This window comes from Borostomias antarcticus (assembly GCF_949987555.1).
Source record: "Borostomias antarcticus genome assembly, chromosome: 3".
NCBI lineage: Eukaryota > Metazoa > Chordata > Actinopteri > Stomiiformes > Stomiidae > Borostomias > Borostomias antarcticus.
This window is the reverse complement of record NC_140236.1, coordinates 18,368,486-18,392,925: the sequence shown is the minus strand read 5'-3', so window position 1 is coordinate 18,392,925 and position 24,440 is coordinate 18,368,486. Positions and strand designations below refer to the sequence as shown.

Below are 24,440 nucleotides of genomic sequence, written 5' to 3'. Positions count from 1 at the left end.
ATTAATAGCCTAGGCTACAATATCTAGAGCGACCCAATTACTCAGTTGGCGTAAGTCTACCCTATAGGTCTACCCTATTAAACGTTGTGGTCATGTATGAAGTTAAATCTTTGTAGGCTACTGATAGAATAACACCTTTCTGTTAGGACAAAATGTGAATGTTGATTTAGCCTACGTTTTGAGAAATGTGTTAATGTAACTGTTAGCCTACAATAGAAATTCATATTTCTCAGCTGGCTTAATCATTTATTTCAGTCACATGCTACCCTTTGTTTAAACTGAAATGGTTTATCATGAATGGCTGGGATGAGAAAGACATGAGAACATATAATTTCAGCAGATGAGGTTTTGACAGCAATACACCGATCACTTCAGATGGGCTACTGGCCGTCTTCGTCGCTGCTTGAAATCATGTTTCCATATCTTCTGGGCATCTTGATCTTGCGAATGATAACTTAACAGTAATTTGTAAAAACACTAGTTACACAGGCAGAACTGTAGCTAAATAGTTGTTTCTGTGAAGTGTAAAAGCTGTAACGTTAACTTACCAGACAGTCCAAAAATAGACCCGATCTCCTCCCATGCCCGTTCCTTTGCTGGGAGATACAACCTAATGTATCTCTTGGGTCGTACAGAAATGGGTATTTCTCCACCTTGACTAGGCTATAATATGCTCATCGTCCATGACTTTGAGATGTGATTGACGTTACTCCCAGGATTACCTTGGATGGCTTGAACCTACTCATGAGGTTAGCGGCTACGGATTAATATGTATTATTAATAGTATTATCAAATTATTAATTAAATTATTATTATTATTATTATTAAATGGAGATTATAGGCCTACATGAGCAAATATGTTTCAATATGCTAATACAATCTGGAAGATAGCCTGTATAGCCTATTGCATTTCTAAATAGCTCAAAGAGACGATTCTGAAATAATGGTAGCCATATACTGTAGACTCGGAAAACATACAAAATAAAAAAAAAATCTCTTTATTTCAATGCATTGATGGCCTTGAACAGCTACCGTCAAAACGTAGAAAATCTAAACTCTAGCATTCTGTATGTTACGGTACGGTATGTTACGGTACAGTATGTTACGTTACGGTATGTTACGTTACGGTATGTTACGGTACGGTATGTTACGGTACGGTATGTTACGTACGGTATGTTAAAGGACAATGCTCGTTTTTGACAACCTGGACCTTATTTACGACATATTATAAGAAGTTTGACTCACCGAGATCACTTTTGTGTAGTTCGGAGGCCTGTAGAAGAAATTTAAAATCCAGCGCGAGCCAGTATATCCATGTAATGGCGGTGATCGGGGCAACGAGAATGCAGTTTCTCAAAATCTATTTTCGGCCGCTAAACGGTTGTTTTCATCAATCAGATTGGATGAATCGACAGTTGAGATTCCTCAAAGCGAGGCATTGTTGTGGTTTTCAAATACGGGGTCTTTAGCCTCTGTAATATGATCTTTACACGCCTTTCCCCACTTGCTCCAGCACGCATGCGCACAGGCCAGCGCGCAGACTGGCTATTCTCCGGCTACACTCGCGGCTTAAAACGATATGGACGTCCGTCATATTCTAATTCATTTTCTAGATCCTCTAAATCTGACAAATATTCAGCCATATTGCACACAATATTCTAGGCACCAACAATCCGATCGTAGCGCAGAGAATGTGAGCCGCGAGTGTAGCCGGAGAATAGCCAGTCTGCGCGCTGGCCTGTGCGCATGCGTGCTGGAGCAAGTGGGGAAAGGCGTGTAAAGATCATATTACAGAGGCTAAAGACCCCGTATTTGAAAACCACAACAATGCCTCGCTTTGAGGAATCTCAACTGTCGATTCATCCAATCTGATTGATGAAAACAACCGTTTAGCGGCCGAAAATAGATTTTGAGAAACTGCATTCTCGTTGCCCCGATCACCGCCATTACATGGATATACTGGCTCGCGCTGGATTTTAAATTTCTTCTACAGGCCTCCGAACTACACAAAAGTGATCTCGGTGAGTCAAACTTCTTATAATATGTCGTAAATAAGGTCCAGGTTGTCAAAAACGAGCATTGTCCTTTAAGGTACAGTATGTTACGGTACGGTATGTTACGTTACGGTATGTTACGGTACGGTATGTTACGGTACGGTATGTTACGTTGCGGTATGTTACGGTACCTGTATGTTACGTTACGGTATGTTACGGTACGGTATGTTACGTTGCGGTATGTTACGGTACGGTATGTTACGTTACGGTATGTTACGGTACGGTATGTTACGGTACGGTCGCTGTGCGTGACGGGTGAAACTCATCCATTCCCAAACACAACCTCACATTCTCCTCTCCTGTCCTGCTCACTATCTCTCTCTCCCCCTCCCCTCCCCCCTCTGCCCTCTCTCTCTGTCTCTTTCTGTCTCTCTCTCACCCTCCCCCCTGTCTCCCTCTCTCTCTCTCTCTCTCTCTCTCTCTCTCTCTCTCTCTCTGTCTCCCTCCCTCTCTCTCTTTGCCTCTCTCCCTCTGTCTCCCTCTCTCTCTCTCTCTGTTTGTCTCCAGGGTCTACCAGGCCCTCCAGGTCCCAAGGGGAATGAGGGGACTGCCGGACCCCAGGTGAGAACAGCTCAGCCCCTCCCTGCTCACTAAACCCCTCCCTATTCACTAAGCCCCTCCCTGCTCACTAAGCCCCTCCCTGCTCACTAAGCCCCTCCCTGTTCACTAAGCCCCTCCCTATTCACTAAGCCCCTCCCTGCTCACTAAGCCCCTCCCTGCTCACTAAGCCCCTCCCTATTCACTAAGCCCCTGCCTGATCAGTCTCATCCTCCTGTATCCATCATCAACAGACTGTGACTGGAGCTCTAGAGCTGGGTTCATATACAATAGCCAACAAGATGCTGGCTTAAGTGAATCTAGAATGTCCATCTCTTCATGAGTACAAGATTTGACTGGTTGAATATTGCAAACAGCAGTTTTAGATCCACATTGGCAGTTACCAATCAATAGAATTTTGTACTATACAAAAGTGCTGAAAACATAATTCTGGTGCGGTCCAGTTAGTGACCCAGCTGTGTGGTGTTCAGGGCCCAGTTAGTGACCCAGCTGTGTGGTGTTCAGGGCCCAGTTATTGACCCAGCTGTGTGTTGTTCAGGGTATCCGAGGAGTGGAAGGGAACATGGGAGCTCCAGGGATCACCGGACCCAGGGTGAGGATGACGGGGTGACTGGACCTCACACCACTACATTACTACTGCACTCATAACATGACTTATCTGACTTCATGTAGTAATGACTTTATATGATGTCCTTCTCTTCTCCCCCTCCCCCAGGGGTTTCAGGGCATGCCGGGGCACCCGGGGCCTGGAGGAGAGAGGGGCCCTCTGGGGCCTGTGGGACCCACGGTGAGCGTGACTCAAACAACAACAGGATGGGATTTTTGTTTTGCTGTTGTGCATCAGATTGTGGTTCATCTGTTGTTGTGAGATGGTAGTTCATTAACATCTGTTGTGCCCTTTTCTGACTGACAGGGTCTTCCTGGGAATAAGGGAGAGAGGGGGGAGAAGGTGAGTCTGTTAAGTCATGTACATCTGTTTAAGAAAAGCCATCACAATATGCTCCAACACAGCAGCGATGGTGTGGGGTGTGTTGAGGGGTCAGGTGTGTTGGGGTGTGTTGAGGGTTCAGGTGTGTTAGGGTTCAGGTGTGGGTTGGGGGTTGGTTGTTGAGGGGTCAGGTGTAGGCTGGGGTGTGTTGAGTGGTCAGGTGTTGGGGGGTTAGGGTTAGGGGTATGTGTTGAGGGGTCAGGTGTGGGTTGGGGGTGTGTTGAGGGGTCAGGTGTTGGGGGGTTAGGGTTAGGGGTGTATGTTGAGGGGTCAGGTGTTGGAGGTTTGGGGTGTGTGTTGAGGGGTCAGGTGTTGGGGGTTAGGGGTGTGTGTTGAGGGGTCATGTGTTGGGGGATAGGGGTGTGTGTTGAGGGGTCAGGTGTTGGGGGATAGGGGTGTGTGTTGAGGGGTCAGGTGTTGGGGGTTAGGGTGTGTGTTGAGGGGTCAGGTGTTGGGGGTTAGGGTTAGGGGGGGTGTTGAGGGGTCAGGTGTTGGGAGGTTAGGGTTAGGGGTGTGTGTTGAGGGGTCAGGTGTTGGGGGTTAGGGTTAGGGGTGTGTGTTGAGGGGTTAGGGTTAGGGGTGTGTGTTGAGGGGTCAGGTGTTGGGGTTTAGGGTTAGGGGTGTGTGTTGAGGGGTCAGGTGTTGGGGGTTAGGGGTGTGTGTTGAGGGGTCAGGTGTTGGGGGATAGGGGTGTGTGTTTAGGGGTCAGGTGTTGGGGTTAGGGTTAGGGGTGTGTGTTTAGGGGTCAGGTGTTGGGGGATAGGGTTAAGGGTGTGTGTTGAGGGGTCAGGTGTTGGGGATAGGGTTAGGGGTGTGTGTTGAGGGGTCATGTGTTGGGGGATAGGGGTGTGTGTTGAGGGGTCAGGTGTTGGGGGATAGGGGTGTGTGTTGAGGGGTCAGGTGTTGGGGGTTAGGGTGTGTGTTGAGGGGTCAGGTGTTGGGGGTTAGGGTTAGGGGGGGTGTTGAGGGGTCAGGTGTTGGGAGGTTAGGGTTAGGGGTGTGTGTTGAGGGGTCAGGTGTTGGGGGTTAGGGTTAGGGGTGTGTGTTGAGGGGTTAGGGTTAGGGGTGTGTGTTGAGGGGTCAGGTGTTGGGGTTTAGGGTTAGGGGTGTGTGTTGAGGGGTCAGGTGTTGGGGGTTAGGGGTGTGTGTTGAGGGGTCAGGTGTTGGGGGATAGGGGTGTGTGTTTAGGGGTCAGGTGTTGGGGTTAGGGTTAGGGGTGTGTGTTTAGGGGTCAGGTGTTGGGGGATAGGGTTAAGGGTGTGTGTTGAGGGGTCAGGTGTTGGGGATAGGGTTAGGGGTGTGTGTTGAGGGGTCAGGTGTTGGGGGTTAGGGTTAGGGGTGTGTGTTGAGGGGTCAGGTGTTGGGGGTTAGGGTTAGGGGTGTGTGTGACTGCTCTGCTCTGTGTTTATCCAGGGAGAGCCTCAGTCCATGGCCATCATCTACCAGTTGGTCACCCAGGCCTGTGAACAACTGGTACACAGTATGTACACATAATGCACACACACACACACACACACACACACACACACACACACACACACACACACACACACACACAGAGACACACACACACACACATACATGCATACACACGCACACACACACACACACACACACACACACACACACACACACACACACACACACACACACACACACACACACACACACACACAGATAGCAGGCAGGCTTAACTGGTGAGGTTTGTGTTTCAGACGAGGTGCTGAAGCTGGACTCGTTCCTGAATGAGATGAGCCGTAAGCCTGTGCCCTTAGAGGAGCCTGTGGGGCCCCCAGGAGAGCCAGGTATACCAGGGGCCAGGGGCCCCCCAGGCCCCCGTGGCAGCCAGGGCCGGCTGGGCACCAGAGGACTGCCAGGGAAGTCTGGCTACCCTGGGGAGCAAGGTATGGACTTGATTGATTGATTGATTGATTATTTGATTGATTCTTTGATTGATTAATATATATATTATAGTGTTATGCACTTGTCACACTCAAAACAAAACATATCCATACATACTAGTCCATGGGTTTAGAATCAGAATCAGTGAGTGTCACCTCCTCCCTCTGATCCGTGTGTGTGTGTGATCTGACCTCCCTGTGACCCGTGTGTGTGTGTGTGTGTGTGTGATATGACCTCCCTGTGACCCGTGTGTGTGTGTGTGTGTGTGTGTGTGTGTGTGTGTGTGATAGGACCTCCCTGTGACCCGTGTGTGTGTGTGTGTGTGTGTGTGTGTGTGTGTGTGTGTGTGTGTGTGATATGACCTCCCTGTGACCCGTGTGTGTGTGTGTGTGTGTGTGTGCAGGTCGGCGAGGCGTGCCTGGGGAGAAGGGGGCCCTGGGGCCTAACGCTCAGGGAGCACACGGCGTGAAGGGATTCGCAGGTGGGGATCTCTCCAGCACTGACAGGGCTCAACAGCTCAGCAGCACTCCTGCTTGTGTGATGGATGGCTCAGTTACCTGTGTGTGTGTGTGTGTGTGTGTGTGTGCAGGTCCTCCAGGAGAGGCCAGGCTGGGTGAGCCCGGGCCCAGGGGGGAGGACGGGGCATCGGGGCCTCCTGGTATCGCCGGGGCCTCGGGGCAGCTGGGAGAGATCGGGCCCCCGGGGGCGTGTGACAGCAGCGGGGGCTGCCAAGGACCACGACCGCAGACAGGTAGGCTTTAGACAGCTAGACAGGTAGGCAGGTAGACAGGTAGGCTTTAGACAGCTATACACGTAGGCAGGTAGGCAGGTAGACAGGTAGACTTTAGACAGCTAGACAGGTAGGCAGGTAGGCAGGTAGGACTCAGACAGGTAGGTTGTTAGACAGGTAGGTTGTTAGACACGTAGGCTACTAGACAGGTAGGTTGTTAGACAGGTAGGCTGTTAGAGAAGTAGGCCTCAGACAGGTTGGCTATGAATGTTAATTATCCCTCTCTGTCTCTCTTTCTGTCTCTCTCTCTATCTCCCTCTCTCTCTCTCTCTCTCTCTCTCTCTCTCTCTCTCTCTCTGTCTCTCTCTCTCTAGGTGATCCATATTTCGGGTATCAGCCCTGAGTGTTGAGGCGATGTGTTGAGGCCAGGTTCAGGTGGGACATCAGTGAGGTCATCAGTGAGGTCCAGCTGCTGTCCTTCCTGTTTCTAACATTCCTCTGCCAGTGTCTGGGTCCTCTGCAGCTGACGGCCGGACAGGGGGGACACAGGGGGACACAGACGGACAGACAGACGGACAGACAGACAGACAGACAGACAGACAGACAGACAGACAGACAGACAGACAGACAGACAGACAGACAGACAGACAGACAGACAGACAGACAGACAGACAGACAGACAGACACAGAGCCACAGAGCCACAGAGCCACAGAGGAGCGTGGTTGGCAGGTTGGACCCAGTTACAGGCTCCAGCTGGCACGGAGAAGAGAAAGCAATACTTTCAAACAAGCGAAAAACTGTTGAAAAAGACATCTTTGTCTTAGACACATTAGTATTGGATTAGGACCAAGATGTTTGTAGAACTTTCTAAGAACAATTACGATATGTTTCTTGTGGAGCATCTGTCCTGTACTGAGGAATATTACCAACTTCATACTGAAAATATGTTTGTATTATGTTACTGACTTTGCTCATGACTTTTGTATTCATGCACTGTAACATGTGTCACATGTCAGGTATACTGGGCCCTCATAGGTGGCTCAGTACTACACTCACATTTATGCTAATCTTTTAGCTTTCTAACCTCAACTGCCTCAAGGAAATGCAAAATCCAAAGATTTAATTGTGTAAAAACACTATTCTTGTTTCAAACAAGTGACTATACTGTGAGAGTGTGTTCTGTTCTGTAGCTATGTATGGATTATGTAAATGTATATTGAATATGGTATTGTTTATTCTCAGTGTATCTAGCCATATAGAAAAGCCATGTTTACATAATAGTATTCTTCTTTCGTTTTTGTAAGTGACCAGTATTGTGATGGAATTCAGTCACACATTCTCCAACCTTCTCATTGTGTCTGTGTGGGGGAGGGAGAGAGAAATAATGTTTGACCAAGATAATCGATTGTTAATAAAATCCCATTTAAACAGACTATTCTTTTGTTGTGCAAAAAGTTGGCGTCCCCGACATATTAACATTCATACTGTCAACTTTTCATTGTCTGGTCTGCTAGCCACTGCAGTTATTGTGCCATGAGCGCCACCTGGCGACAGTACCCCACGGAACTTTGTTCAATCCAGTACTTGTTGTAGCGGTGGCTATTTTCCTGAACAACCGCTTCCGGTACAAGAAAAGTCAACATGTCAAGCAGAAAAGGTTCGCAGAAAAGCCGGGGAGATGGAGATAAATACTCAGTGTTGTTGCCCACTTACAATGAGCGAGAGAATCTTCCTCTGATCATCTGGCTGTTGGTGAAATACCTCGGTGAAAGGTGGGTTGTTTCCGATCGTTACGGAAGCTAGCGGATCGGGTTTGTTAGTGATGAGCTGTCCCTGAAATCTGACTGATCTTGTCAGCTTAGTCCAACTGCTAACCACCTGCAAGAGAATTAGAGAACTTTCCCAGCTGGAGAGAAGTCCAGTATCTCGACAACGGTTATGACGAGTTGTCAGCCTGCCGATGGTTCCATTGTGGCTGGTCATTTAATGTTCTTTGTGTTGGTAGTTTAATGTTCTTGATATATTTGTACACAGTGGACACAACTACGAGATAATCGTCATCGATGATGGAAGCCCTGATGGGACGCTGGAGGTGGCAGAGCAACTGCAGCAGATCTACGGAGAGGACAAGATCGTTAGTAATGGATAAAGCATGACTGATTACACACAGCTAAACACAGCTACTACAACATGTTGCAATGAGACACGTCTGGCCCTGGTGACATAATGTAACCATGTCTGTCTTACTGTCTCTCTGCACTGCCCTGTCTTTTAATCTCAGCTCCTTCGCCCCAGAGCGACGAAACTAGGACTAGGTGAGTATCTCCTGGTAGATGCTCCATATCAGCCGAGAAATTAGACCTGTGCTGTATCTGGATTCAGAGTATTCTTAACACCCACATCACGTAGGTAGACACGGTAACATCCCTCTGTTTCTACAGGCACGGCCTACATCCACGGCATCAAACATGCCACTGGGAACTTTGTCTTTATAATGGACGCCGACCTGTCCCACCATGTGAGTAGAGAATCATGGAGCTGAGGTTTGGTCCAAACTGTAGAGCCGTCACTCAACACTGTATTTAGTATTCCAAAGTCATTTGGCTGCTCTGTCTATACGGTGGCTTAGTCATTGGTATGTCCCAATGACTCCCCTGTCATGTATTGTCTTTCTGTCCCTAAAACACGGTCTCAGGACACTATGCTTATGACCGTTCCTACACTTCACATTGAGTTGGGAAAGAAGGCCTGTATGTTTTCTGCACCATCTGCTTGGAAAGCCTACAGAATGGGCTTAAACTCCAGGACCTGGTCACTGTCACTGAATTTAAAGGCACTGTAAAGTCCATGGTATTGCACCTTGAGCCTGACTGTTGTCTTGATGTGAGTAGTATGTTGTCTGAACCTGCGTATGGACTGCTGCCCTTCTTGGCCATGCCTCTCTTGTGAAATAGATGGTAATGTTAACGGGACATCCCTGGTTAAATATAGATGATTATATCTCTCTCTTCTGGAGCCGTTATCAGAGTTGATGTCCCTAGCTTGTCCCAAGCAGTCACTTTCTCAGAGGTTGAGAATGAACTGAGCCAGATTCAGATGGATTTGAATGGACCGAGCCAGATTCAGAAGGATTTGAATGGACTGAGCCAGATTCAGATGGATTTGAATGGACTGAGCCAGATTCAGATGGATTTGAATGGACTGAGCCAGATTCTGATGGATTTGAATGAACTGAGCCAGATTCTGATGGATTTGAATGGACCGAGCCAGATTCAGATGGATTTTAATGGACTGAGCCAGATTCAGATGGATTTGAATGGACCGAGCCAGATTCAGATGGATTTTAATGGACCGAGACAGATTCAGATGGATTTTAATGGACTGAGCCAGATTCAGATGGATTTTAATGGACCGAGCCAGATTCAGATGGATTTGTCACATGTAAATGGCACAGTGTACAATAGGCAGGCATATTTCACTGTATATTGTACCATTTACATGTGACAAATGTGAATCTGATTGTGAGCTAGTCTTTCATCACAGTCTACAGAGATATGATCTTCATTCAATGTCTGCAATTTAACTTTCTTTTCTCTCTTTGCTTGCAGCCTAAATTCATCCCAGAATTCATAGAGTAAGTGTAATTCCATTCATCCGTGAAGACAGCATATGAGTTGATCTGTTAGGTTCTAATGTGTTGGCCAGTGTGTGTGGATGCTGACTGTCTGCTGGTCGTCCAGGAAGCAGAGAGAGGGAGGTTTGACCTGGTGTGTGTGAATGTCTCTCGTCCTCCAGGAAGCAGAGAGAGGGAGGGTTTGACCTGGTGTGTGTGGATGTCTCTCGTCCTTCAGGAAGCAGAGAGAGGGAGGGTTTGACCTGGTGTGTGTGGATGTCTCTCGTCCTCCAGGAAGCAGAGAGAGGGAGGGTTTGACCTGGTGTGTGTGGATGTCTCTCGTCCTCCAGGAAGCAGAGAGAGGGAGGGTTTGACCTGGTGGCTGGTACTCGATATGGAGGAGGAGGGGGAGTATACGGCTGGGACCTGCGCAGAAAACTTATTAGGTGACCGCAGCCACACACAAACACACACACAGAAACACAGACACACACACACAAACACACACAGACACAAGCACACACAGACACACACACACACAGACACAAGCACACAGACACACACACACACACAGACACAAGCACACACGCACACACAACAGGAACCGTTAGACCCTTACAAGACTAATGTGACAAACCTCTGCTGCCTTCTCTCTTCCTTCTGCACTCTCTCTCTGTCTCTCCCTCTCTCTCTGTCTCTCCCTCTCTCTCTCTTCCTTCTGCACTCTCTCTCTCTCTCCCTCTCTCTCTGTCTCTCCCTCTCTCTCTGTCTCTCCCTCTCTTCCCTCTGCACTCTCTCCCTCTCTCTCTCTCTCTCCCTTCTCTCTCTCTCCCTTCTCTCTCTTCTCCCCTCTCTCTCTCTCTCCCTTCACTCTCCCTCTCTCTCTCCCTTTTCTCTCTCCCCTCCCCCCCCTCTATCTCTCTCTTCCTCTGTCTCTCTCTCTTCCTTCCTCTCTCTTCTTTCCATCCTCCCTCTCTCTCCCCCTCCCCCTTCCTTGCTCTCTCTCTCTCTCCTACAGTCGGGGAGCTAACGTCTCTCTCTCTCTCCTACAGTCGGGGAGCTAACGTCTCTCTCCTACAGTCGGGGAGCTAACGTCTCTCTCTCTCCTACAGTCGGGGAGCTAACGTCTCTCTCTCTGTCTCCTACAGTCGGGGAGCTAACGTCTCTCTCTCTCTGTCTCCTACAGTCGGGGAGCTAACGTCTCTCTCTGTCTCCTACAGTCGGGGAGCTAACGTCTCTCTCTGTCTCCTACAGTCGGGGAGCTAACGTCTCTCTCTGTCTCCTACAGTCGGGGAGCTAACATCTCTCTCTGTCTCCTACAGTCGGGGAGCTAACGTCTCTCTCTCTCTGTCTCCTACAGTCGGGGAGCTAACGTCTCTCTCTGTCTCCTACAGTCGGGGAGCTAACGTCTCTCTGTCTCCTACAGTCGGGGAGCTGACGTCTCTCTCTCTCTGTCTCCTACAGTCGGGGAGCTAACGTCTCTCTCTGTCTCCTACAGTCGGGGAGCTAACGTCTCTCTCTCTCTCCTACAGTCGGGGAGCTAACGTCTCTCTCTCTCCTACAGTCGGGGAGCTAACGTCTCTCTCTCTCTGTCTCCTACAGTCGGGGAGCTAACGTCTCTCTCTCTCTGTCTCCTACAGTCGGGGAGCTAACGTCTCTCTCTGTCTCCTACAGTCGGGGAGCTAACGTCTCTCTGTCTCCTACAGTCGGGGAGCTAACTTCTTGACCCAGGTGTTGCTGAGACCCGGGGCCTCAGACCTGACTGGCAGCTTCAGGTCAGTGGTAAATGAATATCACTGAGCCAAAGAGGACCTTCTATGTACTTGTTGTGTGCGTGTGTGTGCGTGTGTGCGTGTGCGTGTTTGTGTGTGTGTAAACTCCCTCTATCTGTGTTTTTGTGTTTAATATAAATGTGTGTGTGAGTGTTTAATCTCATGGTATGTGTGTTTGGTGACGGTCAGACTGTACAGACGGGAGGTTCTGGAGAGCCTGGTGGAGAGGTGTGTGTCCAGAGGTTACGTGTTCCAGATGGAGATGATCGTCCGCGCCAGGCAGCTCCACTACACCGTCGGGGAGGTGGGACCACAGAGACAAGGCTGCTGCACCTCTAGAGGAGCAGATAGCCCTCCACTAACACTCAACTAGCTGTCCCCTAACCCAACGCTTAACCAGGTTGATAGTGTGTATGTCTCAGTGATGCCCTGGCCCCTAGTAGGGTTGGTTGATAGTGTGTATGTCTCAGTGATGCCCTGGCCCCTAGTAGGGTTGGTTGATAGTGTGTATGTCTCAGTGATGCCCTGGCCCCTAGTAGGGTTGGTTGATAGTGTGTATGTCTCAGTGATGCCCTGGCCCCTAGTAGGGTTGGTTGATAGTGTGTATGTCTCAGTGATGCCCTGGCCCCCAGTAGGGTTGGTTGATAGTGTGTATGTCTCAGTAATGCTCTGGCCCCCAGTATGCAGCAGTGTGACTGATCTCACTCTCCACTCTCTCCCCAGGTTCCCATCACGTTTGTGGACCGGGTGTACGGGGAATCCAAACTGGGGGGGAATGAGATTGTGTCCTTCCTGAAAGGACTGCTCACTCTCTTCGCCACCACATGACGAAGGCGGCGGACTCTGGAGGACACACTCACATCTCAAGTCCTTCTTCTGCTCTTTCAGTCTCTGTCCCTGGTGTCAATATCACAGAGTCGTTCAAGTGAAATGTTCTGTAAATGAATAACTGGCAAATCAGTCAAGCAGAGCTCACCCTACATCCAAGAGGTCTCTGAATGGGTTTCAGTGTTTTCAGAATTGTGATTGTTGTAAAGAATAAATACAGTAGTAACATGTTTCCAAAAGTTTGGGTCATTGTGTTTTCTCCCATGATCTTATGGCCAGTTGTGATCTTATATACTGGGTGGGCTAGTATAGATGGTCTAGATGGGGACTCATAGACATAGATAGATGCATCCACAACACACAGTGGAAATGATGCCCATGCCATAGATGGCTCATTGTGATCCATTCAACAAGTTATTATTAACACTTTGTTCGCTGGGGTCACCTGAGGTGACTAGGCCAGTCCACCTTTGCTGATGGTACATGGTCACTGCTCAGGGGAAATGACCTCCCAGACATGCAGAACAAGGTCTAGATAGCCTCACTAAGATGTCCCCTAGGCTATCTAAAACCTCACATTGTCACTAATTTCAAAAATTGAAATGTAGTTATGATATGAGCCACCCCTCCCTCCTCCCCCAGAAAGCCCAGAACCAGAGGGATGTAACAGGACTGACGGGCTCTGAGCTGGCCCAGCCTCTGCTCAGGAAAGTAGTCCCGGTGAGTTTAGTACAATGGAGAGCTAGCACAGCACAGCGCCACCTACTGTTGGCTTTTCCCAGATAGCCCTCCGAGTGCAGAGGCAGTGTGAGTGAGTACTGAGGCACTGTATACATCCACCCTCTGCAGGGGACGGCGCCAGATGTAGTCACGTAGCGCATGCGCTCATGACCACTCCAGCTAGTCGGGAGGGCGCCTGCTGTCGGTCAAGTGCTATAATAACACACTCATGTTGTTTACCCCGGCGCCTCCGGCACAGAGACGACGGGCCCTGAGACATCCATTACCCGCCCGACAGACAGATACAGATCGTCGGTAAGCCTTTAATTAATTAATTTAATTGATTACTGGACTAATTAACTCTGGAGTCAATGGATTTCACAATGAGGGTTTTATGCTAATCAAACACATATGTCACTTCCGCCCTTTCAATTGCGCCATTTTGGATAGGGCAGTTTCTAAGCTGGGGGGGTATTCATGTATTGTCTGTCTGGTACCAGTGAAGAGATGAGGAGGTATTATCAGTAAACAATCAAGGCGAGAGTTGTCACGTTTTGGATGAGGGGACCCTCGCAGTATTTCCACTCACAGGACCGTTCTCCTCTGTCAGTGCACTCGGCCTGCCTGGGGGTTCATCCAGCTAGATGAGTTTCAGCGGTAGGAGCCGATCAGAGGGAGCAGGACACCCAGGTCCCCGGGTCGGCTAGAGAGAGGAGTCTGACTCCCTGTGCGCTGGGGAAGTAGACGGCACCGCGGTTAGTCCCGGACCGGTGGGTCATTTTGGGGGATAGAAGAGAGGGAGACGCATCGTCTCCCCACGGATCGGAAGAGATATAATTTACTCCAACGCAAGGAGCGGACTTTAAAACCAGGTACACTCCTAATCGTACCCAGCTTTAAGAACCTTTCTAGCTAGCCTAGCTGACTAGCTCACATGCGTTGTTCTAGCTAGGCTAACGTTAGCTAGGTCGGCGAGAGGCGAAAACTCTTTCCAGCTAAACGTCAACGCTACCTTGTCATGTACCTTGTCTTGGCGCGCTAGCTAACAGTTGTTGGTATTTCATTGTTATATTGCAAATTGTGTTAGGAATGATTTTGAGGAATGTTTCACTTCGCTATTAATCCAAGTTGTCGATCAGCGTCGTGTCATTTGTAGCTTAGCTTGCCAAACTTGAGTAGTGGGGTGGTCTCTGGAACAGAATCGGCACCTACCGACTGGGCTCTAGCGGGGCTACTGGCTAGCTAGCACGCTAACTTAGCCAAGCAGCTGGAGCGGGGCTACTGGCTAGCTAACATTAGCATGCTAACTTAGCCAGGCAGCTGGAGAGGGGCTACTGGCTAGCTAACGTTAGCATGCTAACTTAGCTAGCACTAGTGTTGAGCGAGTGTCCTTTGTGATCAGAGCAGCTGCTCTCTAGCTAGCTACACCGCCGCTGGAAACCGTAAGATAGCCAGAGATGTTGATCCAAGGCATAGATATCATTAACTCTTTCACTGTCAATGGGTTATGCCAGTTTCATTTGAGATTGGCAGACTGTAGTACCGTAGCTTCTCTGACGTTTACGTATAAACCCAAATTAGCCGTATTTGTTTATTAAACATTGATGAGAGTGGGCTAGCTTGTGCTAACTTGCTGGCTGGCCTCTTGGTTATTTGCTTAGCAGGTCCGCCTTTAACACCTAACTCTTGTATTAAACTCTTGTAATCTAATCTTGTATACATTTTACATTATAAGTTTACAAAGTGTATAAGTCATTATTAGCTTTTTACACGTGCTATAATTATAGCCATTTCAGTGACTCGTCTAGTAGGCTATATGAGAATAGGTGACACCGGGTCGTGTGATGCGCTCTCACATCGCACGGTTGATTCGGTGAGCAGAGCACGGAAGCGCACAAGTGATGTCAGTCGGTCAAGTGGCCTTGCCTCCTGTGTTTCACTAGTTTCACCTCCTCTCAAGAAGAGTTCTGCTCAAACCTCAGTGTTTCCAACGATAGGGCGCTATCGACTTGGTTTGAAAAGCCTTGGTTTTGTTACTCCCATCAAAAGTCCCAACCGTCTAACGTTATCCTTTCCATTTGTTTGTGTATGGGACAATATTTTCCTTGAGATGGGACCTGAGGGGTCATTTTGTGAAGGGGAAAGGGCTCAGTTGACCAAACGTCTGTATGTGTCAACACCTTCCCAAGTTCCCAGGCAGTGACTACTCAAGTGAGGCTAGGAGGACATATCAGTCGTAGTATCATCATCTTCACTGACCCCAGCAGGAGCCCAGTCAGAGAACGGGCAGCTGGTCCTAGTGGGGCAGGGAGAAGGGGGACGCTAGGCCAGGCCCGGGCCTACATCTCCTCCTCCTCTCCTCAACCATAGAGACTGCCTGTTCTCTGCCAGACAGCCACCCTCTCTCTCCCTCCCCTCCCTTTCCCTCTCCTCTCACTCCCTTCCCTCCCCCTCTGCTCTGCTCTTCCCTCCCTCCCTCCCTCACTCCCCCCCCCCGCCGCCCCCCTCCCTCACCCCCCGCCCCCCTCTTCCCTCCCTCCCTCCCTCACCCCCGCCCCCCTCTTCCCTCCCTCCCTCCCTCCCCCCCGCCCCCCTCTTCCCTCCCTCCCCCCCGCCCCCCTCTTCCTCTCTTTCCTCTCCTCGCACAGCTCTTCCCCTCTCCCCTCCCCTCTCACTCAGCCCCCCTCCTCCCTCTCCCTTCCCTCGCTCCTCGCTCAGCTCTCTCCCCTCCCCCTCCCCTCACCCCCCCCCTCAGCTCGCCTCTCTCCCCTCCCCCTCTCCTCGTCTCCTTCTCCCCTCCCCCTCCCCTCCCCCTCATCTCCTCGTGCCTCGCCTCTCCTCTCTCTCTCCTCCCCCTCCCCTCCCCCCTCCACTGCAGACATATTGTAAGCGCTGGCCCTGTGCTGCTGACTCAATAGGAGGCGCCATTCCATGATTGCAGGCAGAGCTGGGGAGGCTTATATAACACAGGCAGATGTGCTCTCTAGCGCCATCTACAGGCGATGGGAGAACGCAGGGGAGGAAGCGTACTCTCAGGCAAGCAGACGGACAGACAGACAGGGAGGAATGCAGAGAGAGCGACAGACAGCCCTCCTCTGCACCACTCTCTCTCCTGCCTGAGCGGACCCCCGCTGGGTGAAAGGTTTGGGGGGGTCCAGCTGCCTGTCCCCTCATGAGGTCATCATGTTAACAGTGACCTCTGACCCACATAGACCACCTATGACCTCCATAGAGGATTACAAAGAGGATTGTTGTTTTTTTTAGGTCTGAGTATGTCTCATTATAGCTTGGGTCTGTTTCTCTGACGGATGTGGTCTCCTGTCTCTCCTCCTCCTGTGTCTCCTCCTCCTGTGTCTCCTCCTCCTGTCTCTCCTCCTTATGTCTCTCCTCCACCCTGTCTCTCTTCCTCATGTTTTCTCCTCCTTTCTCTCCTCCTCATGTCTCTCCTCCACCCTGTCTCTGTTGAGTTGGACAGCTAGGATCTCATTCAGGTGGGATCTCAGATTTATGTTTGGCAGATGAATCACCTTGAACCTAGTCTAGAGGCTCATCCTAGGCCTTCAGACCGGTGTGAGTGGATGACAGGAGACAAAGTAAGAAGGTGACTGTATATGATCCGGGTGTAGCTTAGAGCCTGGCCCAGATCAGAGGAGCTGAGCTGCTGGTGGATGTTAAGGGTCATGACGGGTGTACTAAAGGTCAAAGGTGATTGTGTCGGGGTACTCGACCTGTTGCCTTCGGTGGGCACAAGGGCTTTCACCTCATCTAAAACAGTGTTGACACTGGTTTGTCTTTGACTAAGATAACAGGGCTGACCGTAGAACCAGGGACAAACAGGGCTGACCGTAGAACCAGGGACAGACAGGGCTGGCCGTAGAACCAGAGACCGACGGGGCTGACCGTAGAACCAGGGACAGACGGGGCTGACCGTAGAACCAGGGTCAGACAGGAGCCCTGGATGTGGTGGCCATCTCTCTCTCTCTAGTCTCTCACCACTGTCTCTCCCTGCTGTCTCTCCCTACTCTGTCCCTTCTGTCTAGTTGTGCTGTTGCAGTAGCCCTAGTACTCTGATGTAGTATTGGACCCCTTGATGGGACTTAGTATGATGACTGTATGACCTGTCCAAGCTCACCTGCTGCTCTGACACCTGTGGGGGTAGGGGTAGGGTTCAGGGGGGGTAGGTGGGGGGTAATGGTAGAGAGTCAGGGGGGGTGGGTGAGGGGTAGTGTTCAGGGGGGTAGGTGAGGGGTAGGGTTCAGGGGGAGTGGGTGGGGGTAGGGTTAGGGTTCAAGGGGTGTAGGGGTAGAGTTCAGGGGGGTAGGGTTCAGGGGGTTAGGGTTCAGGGGGTAGTGTTCAGGGGGGTAGGGTTCAGGGGGGTAAGGTTCAGGGGGGTAAGGTTCAGGGGGGTAAGGTTCAGGGGGGTAGGGTTCAGGGGGGTAAGGTTCAGGGGGGTAGGGGTAGTGTTCAGGGGGGTAGGGGTAAGGTTCAGGGGGGTAGGGGTAGTGTTCAGGGGGGTAGGAGTAAGGTTCAGGGGGGTAGGGGTAGTGTTCAGGGGGGTAGGTGGCCCAGTGGTTAGAGCAGTAGATGAGTGGGTCAGAAGGTTGACCAGGTTGGATCTTAACTGGTGCCTGGGGGGCTGCCTGCTGTTGTGCCCCTGAGCAAGGCACTCAACCCAGTGCTGCCTCAGAGCATCCAGGGTGCTGCTCATGACTGACTCTGTGCTTCTCCTCAATCAACGCTTCACAATTTCCCATTCAGTAAAACCAAAACAAATCAATAAAAACTCACCTGTTGCTCAAACACCTGTCTAACCTCACCTGCTCCAATCACCTCACCTGCTCCAATCACCTCACCTGCTCCAATCACCTCACCTGCAGTGTGTCCGTGCATCACAGTATGCCAACACAACCTGACTTTACCTGCAGAAGCTGTGACTCACCCCACAAACACCTCTTTACCTGCTCGCTTGTCTGTCCCCCACATATACACACACCTGCTCCTCACACACACACACCTGCTCCACACACACACACACACACCTGCTCACACACACACACCTCATACACACACCTCCTCACACACCCTGTCTGATCCGCAGGTGTGCATCATGTTCCAGCTCCCCGTGAACAACCTGGTGAGCCTGCGCAAGGCCCGCAAGAACGTGAAGCGCGTCCTTGGGGACATCGGCCTGGAGTACTGCAAAGACCACATCGAGGTGAGGGACCCTGCTACCAGCCTCAAAGTGCTTTACAACAGCCTCTCATTCACCCATTCACACACACACACCAATGGCGGTAGCTGCCATGCAAGGTGCTAACCTGCTCATTGGGAGCAATTTGGGGTTAGGTGTCTTGCTCAAGGACACTTCGACATGTGGACAGTCGGAGCTGGGATTCGAACCGCTGACCCTTTGATCATTTAACAACCCGCTCTACCAACTGAGCTACAGCTGCCCCTGTAGTATTGCCCCTGTACTACTGCCCCTGTAGTCCTTCTCTCTGTTGAAACACCAGGAGAAGGAACTCTCTAGCCAGGTCTGTGAAGGGAGAGTTATCCTGGAGGAAGTGCAGGTGAATCTGGGAGCCAGATGGGCTCCCGGCAGGTGAGCTATACTGGAAAAGAGGACAGCTGCCATCAGTGACCAATCAGAGTCCAGTTGGCCTCTATCGCCACGAGCCCATCGTCCTCCCTGCACACAATTCCACCGGATTCCCATTTGCTGTCCAGGAATATCACAGCTTGACCAAGGAGGTGGAAAACAAACTGCTGTCTGTCTGAATATCACAGCCTGAACCCAGAAGTTCTCTCAACCAGTCAATCACTCAACTAGACAATCTGTAATGTGGTTATTGGTGAGATGTTACAGACCTGTTACAGACCTGTTACAGACCTGTTACAGATGTCAGGTGGTTGTTTGTAATTGTCATCTTAAATGTTGTCCTGTACATTAGTTTTTTCTTTCCCCGGGCTGCACCCCGGGCCGATATAGAGTTGGATGGGGGGGGGCATTATAATTAAGCAATAAACCACTCGAGGCCATGTGTTATAGTGTTTTTATAACAGCTAGGGGGCGTTGTTAGGACGACACGAAGCAGAGTTATAAAATCACTATAACACACGGCCTCTCGTGGTTTATTGCTTTTATACAACGGTTACTACAGCTATTAGTGTAAAATAAACACAGCAATGTAAAATATTAACATTTATTCAAAACGAAGCATCATTCCCTCAATTCCGCCGAGCAAAATTGTTGCCCTAACAAAAGGAAATGTTCAGTTGTTTTGAAAAAACATTAGCTATTGATCATTATATTTAATGATAGATTATTGAGTGTTGCTTTGCTCTTCCCTTCAGGACTTCAAAGACTTTGTCCCCAATGAGTTCTACATCAAGCACACCACCTGGGAGGATGTGTGTATGTGGGACCCCTCCCTGACCAAAGCCCAGGTCAGTCAGTCACATGACCTCACACCTTATTTAGCATTAACACTGGAAAACATCAACAAGGTCCTAGGCCCTCCATGTCTGTCTCTCAGGACTGCCTAACCTCTGTCTCTGTGTCTGTCTCTCAGGACTACAGGTCCTAACCTCTGTCTGTCTCTGTCTCTCAGGACTACAGGTCCTAACCTCTGTCTATCTCTGTCTCTCAGGACTACAGGTCCTAACCTCTGTCTGTCTCTGTCTCTCAGGACTACAGGTCCTAACCTCTGTCTATCTCTGTCTCTCAGGACTACAGGTCCTAACCTCTGTCTCTCAGGACTACAGGTCCTAACCTCTGTCTCTGTCTCTCAGGACTACAGGTCCAAGCCCTTCTGCTGCTCTGGGTGTCCCTTCTCCTCCAAGTTCTTCTCCGCCTACAAGAGCCACTTCCGCAACGTCCACAGCGAGGACTTTGAGAGCCGGATCCTGCTCAACTGCCCCTACTGCACCTACAATGGCAACAAGAAGACCCTGGAGACGCACATCAAGCTGTTCCACATGCCCAACAGCGTGGTGCGGCAGGGCCCCGGGGCGGGCGTGGCGGGGGGCATGGCCGGCGTGCTGAAGGACGGCGTGCTGAAGCGCCCGGGGGACAGCGTGGAGCAGGCGGTCTACTACTGCAAGAAGTGCACGTACCGCGACCCGCTGTACAATGTGGTGCGCAAGCACATCTACCGGGAGCACTTCTCCCACGCCGCCCAGCCATACCTGCTGAGGCCCGGGGAGAAGGCCGGGGCCACGCCCAACGGGACCGCGCCTGACGCCGCCGCCAACAGCAACACCATCCACTGCAAGCGCTGCCTGTTCGTGCCGCGCACCTACGAGGCGCTGGTGCAGCACGTCATCGAGGACCACGAGCGCATCGGCTACCAGGTGACTGCCATGATCGGACACACCAACGTGGTGGTGCCGCGGGCCAAGCCCGTCATCATGGTGTCCTCCAAGGGCCAGGTGGGCGGCGACAAGGGCGGCGGGGTCATCGGGGTCACGCCCAAGGGCGCCATGGTGACGGCGGCGGGCGTGCGGCCCCTCACGGCCCAGCAGCTGAGCCGCATCGTGATCCCGAAGGCGGGGCTGGGGTCCGGCGGCCTGCTGTCCGGCCTGAAGACGGGCGCTCTGGGGCTGAAGCCCGGGACCACGCAGTCCTTCTCCATCGGCGGCCAGCAGGTCCGGATCACGTTGCCGGGCAACGCCCAGGTGTCAGTGCCCCAGCAGTCGCAGGCGGCGAAGCAGCTCCTCCCCGGCGGTGCCCTGCGCAGCCCCGCCCTGCTCAGCGCCGCCTCCTCCACGATCAAGCCCACCCAGCTGACCTCGCGCGTCCAGGCTGCCGCCACAACCGTGGCGTCCGTCACCGCCAAGAAGGGCAGCGGCGCGGCGGCGCTGGGGACGTCCTACACGCAGAAGTGGAAGATCTGCACCATCTGCAACGAGCTCTTCCCCGAGAATGTCTACAGCTCGCACTTTGAGAAGGAGCACAAGGCGGAGAAGGTCCCGGCCGTGGCCAACTACATCATGAAGATCCACAACTTCACCAGCAAGTGTCTGTACTGCAACCGCTACCTGCCCAGCGACACGCTGCTCAACCACATGCTGATCCACGGCCTGTCCTGCCCTCACTGCCGCGCCTCCTTCAACGACGTGGAGAAGATGGTGGCCCACATGCGGCTGGCGCACCCGGACCAGGCCGTGGGCCCGCGCACCGACTCGCCGCTGACCTTCGACCTCACGCTGCAGCAGGGCAACCCCAAGAACGTCCAGCTCATCGTCACCACCTACAACATGCGGGACGCGCCCGAGGAGTCGGTGGCCTTCCACGCCACGCAGAACAGCGCCGCCGCCGCCGCCGGGGCCACGCCCCCGCAAACCGGCAAGCGCACGGCGCCCCAGCAGCCGCCCAAGCTGCCCTCCGACTCCTCCTCGCCCGACTCCGCCCCCCCGTCGCGCGGCTCCGCCCCCCAGGCCGCCGTGCCCTACAAGAAGGACGTGGGCAAGACGCTGTGCCCACTCTGCTTCTCCATCCTGAAGGGGCCGATCTCGGACGCGCTGGCCCACCACCTGCGCGAGCGCCACCAGGTCATCCAGACCGTTCACCCCGTGGAGAAGAAGCTCACCTACAAGTGCATCCACTGCCTGGGCGTGTACACCAGCAACATGACGGCCTCCACCATCACGCTGCACCTGGTGCACTGCCGCGGCGTGGGCAAGACCCCCAACGGCCAGGACAGCCGGCCCGCCCCCTCGCCGCGCGTGGCCCAGGCCCAGGGCACCGCCCTCAAGAGGGCCGGCTTCGAGCTCAGCGACCCCGCCGACCCCAAGAGGCGGAAGCCGGCGCCTGGGGAGCAGCAGCAGGGGGGCGTCGCCGGCGGTAACGGGCCGGCGGCATTCGTGGAGGACCCCGACGACCCCGTGGTCCTGGCGCTCGACCCCAAGGGCCACGAGGACGAGTCGTACGAGGCGCGGAAGGCCTTCCTGACGCGCTACTTCAACCGCGAGCCGTACCCCACCCGGCGCGAGGTGGACAAGCTGGCCGCCAGCCTCTGGCTCTGGAAGTCCGACATCGCCTCCCACTTCACTAACCGGCGCCGGACGTGCCTGAAGGGCTGCGAGGGCCAGCGAGCCAGCGTCCTGCTGGGCTTCAACATGCACCAGCTGAGCCGCCTGTCCCACCGCATGACCTTCGCCCAGGGCTCCGCCCCCGTCTGCCAGGCCACGGAGGAGGGGGGCGCGGCGCCACCCGGGAGGAGGACCTCCAGCACCTGCCGGGGCCGCTCAGAGCACGCCCTCCGCCGCCTCCAGGAGCAGAAAGCCGCCAACGGCTCCGGGGGTGAGGAGGAGGAGGAGGAGGAGGAGGAGGAGGTCGCCACTCCGCGGGAGGGTGTGCCAACAGGGGGCGGAGCCAAGACCGCCGCCGCCAAGGGAGACCAAAACAACAAGACAATCGTCAGCACCTTACCACAGAGAGACCCGCACATCCCCTCCGAGCCCATAGCCATAGACTCAGACAGCGAGGAGGAGACGGGAGGAGAGGAGGAGGAGCGGGGGAAGGAGCGTCTGGCTGAGGGGGCGGAGGGAGAGGCGGGGCCCCAGTCTGTCTCAGACCTGGAGGACGGGTCTGGCTCCGAGGAGGAGGATGAGGAGGATGAAGAGGAGGAGGAGGAGGAGGTGCATGTAGAGAATGGCTACGGCCCAGTGGGGGGGGCAGGGACTCAGAGGGAGGGGGGGGAGGGGGAGGAGGAGGAGGAGGGCAGGGGCGACGCTAAGATCGAACAGTCGGGACGCGGCACGACCAGGGCCCCACTCGGCAAGCAGCGGGTCTGACCAACACACACACACACACACACACACTCATACACAGAGAGACTTTATATCGGACTCATGCCAACAAGTCTGCCTCACCTGAACTGCTGAGCTGGATGTGCTGGGGGGGGGGGGGGGCGCTCCTCCTCCTCCTCCATGAACCGTCCTGCCAGACTCCACCAGTCTCTTCACAAGGCCAACTGTCTCTAGCAGCTACGATCCTACGATCCATGTACAGAGTTTTAAACCGCTCCTCTCAAATGATGGAAGAGTGAAAATAACAGATGTACCAAACAATAGATTTGATTTTTCTGCCTTCTAGTTCAGTTAAGTACAGATGTTCCGTGGTTGTTTTTAAGGAACAGTGCTCATATCATTGTGGACATTGAGTTATAACGAGTTACTAGCTTTTAAGCTGAAAAGAGAAACTAGAAAATCCCTAATTTTTCACGGTTGTCGACGGGGACGAGCCATTGTATATGTGTACAGTCTTTTAGACCTGTGGGCAGGAGAGGCGTAGATATACTCTGAAACAGATCTGCTAGTCTCTGTTCACACTAGCATCATATGTTCTCCATGGGTTTGCTAGATGATAGGTGTTGCTTTGGTGGCTGGTATTTTCTGTATGTTTGTTTTTTTATAACAAAAACCATAGCATTTTTGCTAAATGATAATATATCTATATATAAAAAATGCAAAGAAAATGAGAATGAACATAATCGATTGCTTTTGTTTTTCTGCTGGGTATGATTCTACTTTCTTATTTGCAGTAAATCATTTTGGTTTCCTCCTTTCTCTTCTAATTCTCTCTCACGAGTTAAAGGTCCGTTCCGCTGAACTGTGGCCCGGTGCTTTCTAGCGTAGATGTTCTTGCTTTGTCTCTTTTCCCTGCGTTGACCTGTTCTTATTCCCCTTGTGACAGAGCTGTGATAGGACTCTGTCTGCGTTTGATTTGTGATCTTCAATTTATGTGTATTTGTTTTGCTTTATTTTTCACTTAAGCATTTATGAACAATAAAGTGCTGTATCGTGCTTATCACCGCTACCCTGGTCCTGTCTGAGTCTGCGTCTTCATTCAGCCCTTCTCTTCCTCATTCAGCCCTCCTCTTCCTCATTCAGCCCTTCTCTTCCTCATCCAGCCCTCCTCTTCCTCATTCAGCCCTCTTCCTCATTCAGCCCTCCTCTTCCTCATTCAGGCCCTCCTCTTCCTCATTCAGGCCCTCTTCCTCATTCAGGCCCTCTTCCTCATTCAGGCCCTCCTCTTCCTCATTCAGCCCTCTTCATCATTCAGCCCTCCTCTTCCTCATTCAGGCCCTCTTCCTCATTCAGCCCTCCTCTTCCTGTTGGCAGGTTAGGGTTAGGTGACCCCCCCTCCTTTCCCAGAGCCAACTACTATTCTCAGTGCGGTGTGAAAGAGCTGGTCAACTCAACTCAATCACTCAGAAAGATTGAAAAGACTGTATGAAAGCGTCCAAATTAACTGGATGTCAAAGAGTA

The 24,440-nt window shown here is 52.1% G+C and overlaps 3 protein-coding genes across 3 annotated transcripts in view; all 3 read left to right on the top strand.

The window, feature by feature from the left end:
• Positions 1–7,594, top strand: part of LOC311329828 (collagen alpha-1(XX) chain-like) — a 99,567-nt gene extending 91,973 nt beyond the window's left edge. The window contains exons 34-42 of the mRNA XM_084461757.1: positions 2,562–2,615; positions 3,151–3,204; positions 3,328–3,399; positions 3,526–3,561; positions 5,014–5,080; positions 5,316–5,504; positions 5,906–5,983; positions 6,092–6,253; positions 6,607–7,594. Coding sequence (XP_084317883.1) covers positions 2,562–2,615; positions 3,151–3,204; positions 3,328–3,399; positions 3,526–3,561; positions 5,014–5,080; positions 5,316–5,504; positions 5,906–5,983; positions 6,092–6,253; positions 6,607–6,635 — 741 coding nt within the window. The 3' untranslated portion in view covers positions 6,636–7,594. The remainder of the gene's footprint in view (positions 1–2,561; positions 2,616–3,150; positions 3,205–3,327; positions 3,400–3,525; positions 3,562–5,013; positions 5,081–5,315; positions 5,505–5,905; positions 5,984–6,091; positions 6,254–6,606) is intronic.
• Positions 7,595–7,862: 268 nt separating this feature from the next.
• dpm1 (dolichyl-phosphate mannosyltransferase subunit 1, catalytic) lies at positions 7,863–12,623 on the top strand. Its single transcript, XM_084461784.1, has 9 exons — positions 7,863–8,005; positions 8,268–8,367; positions 8,515–8,548; positions 8,675–8,751; positions 9,842–9,867; positions 10,197–10,292; positions 11,553–11,621; positions 11,808–11,922; positions 12,342–12,623. Exons 1-9 carry the CDS (start codon positions 7,875–7,877, stop codon positions 12,444–12,446), a joined length of 753 nt encoding a protein of 250 aa, XP_084317910.1. The 5' UTR covers positions 7,863–7,874; the 3' UTR covers positions 12,447–12,623.
• An 800-nt stretch (positions 12,624–13,423) lies between these two features.
• adnpb (activity-dependent neuroprotector homeobox b) lies at positions 13,424–22,964 on the top strand (the record flags this gene model as incomplete). Its single annotated transcript, XM_084436069.1, has 4 exons — positions 13,424–13,481; positions 18,265–18,381; positions 19,521–19,613; positions 19,959–22,964. The coding sequence occupies exons 2-4, from the start codon at positions 18,274–18,276 to the stop codon at positions 22,962–22,964; spliced, it is 3,207 nt and encodes a 1,068-aa protein (XP_084292195.1). The 5' UTR covers positions 13,424–13,481; positions 18,265–18,273.
• Between the last annotated feature and the right edge of the window lie 1,476 nt (positions 22,965–24,440).

Bases quoted from the DNA above. Each gene is read 5' to 3' on its own strand.
- dpm1 (XM_084461784.1), top strand. From the start codon at position 7,875: ATGTCAAGCAGAAAAGGTTCGCAGAAAAGCCGGGGAGATGGAGATAAA. The intron at 8,752-9,841 runs GTGAGTAGAGAA...CTTTGCTTGCAG, and splicing joins ACGCCGACCTGTCCCACCAT to CCTAAATTCATCCCAGAATT. The intron at 11,923-12,341 runs GTGGGACCACAG...CTCTCTCCCCAG, and splicing joins TCCACTACACCGTCGGGGAG to GTTCCCATCACGTTTGTGGA.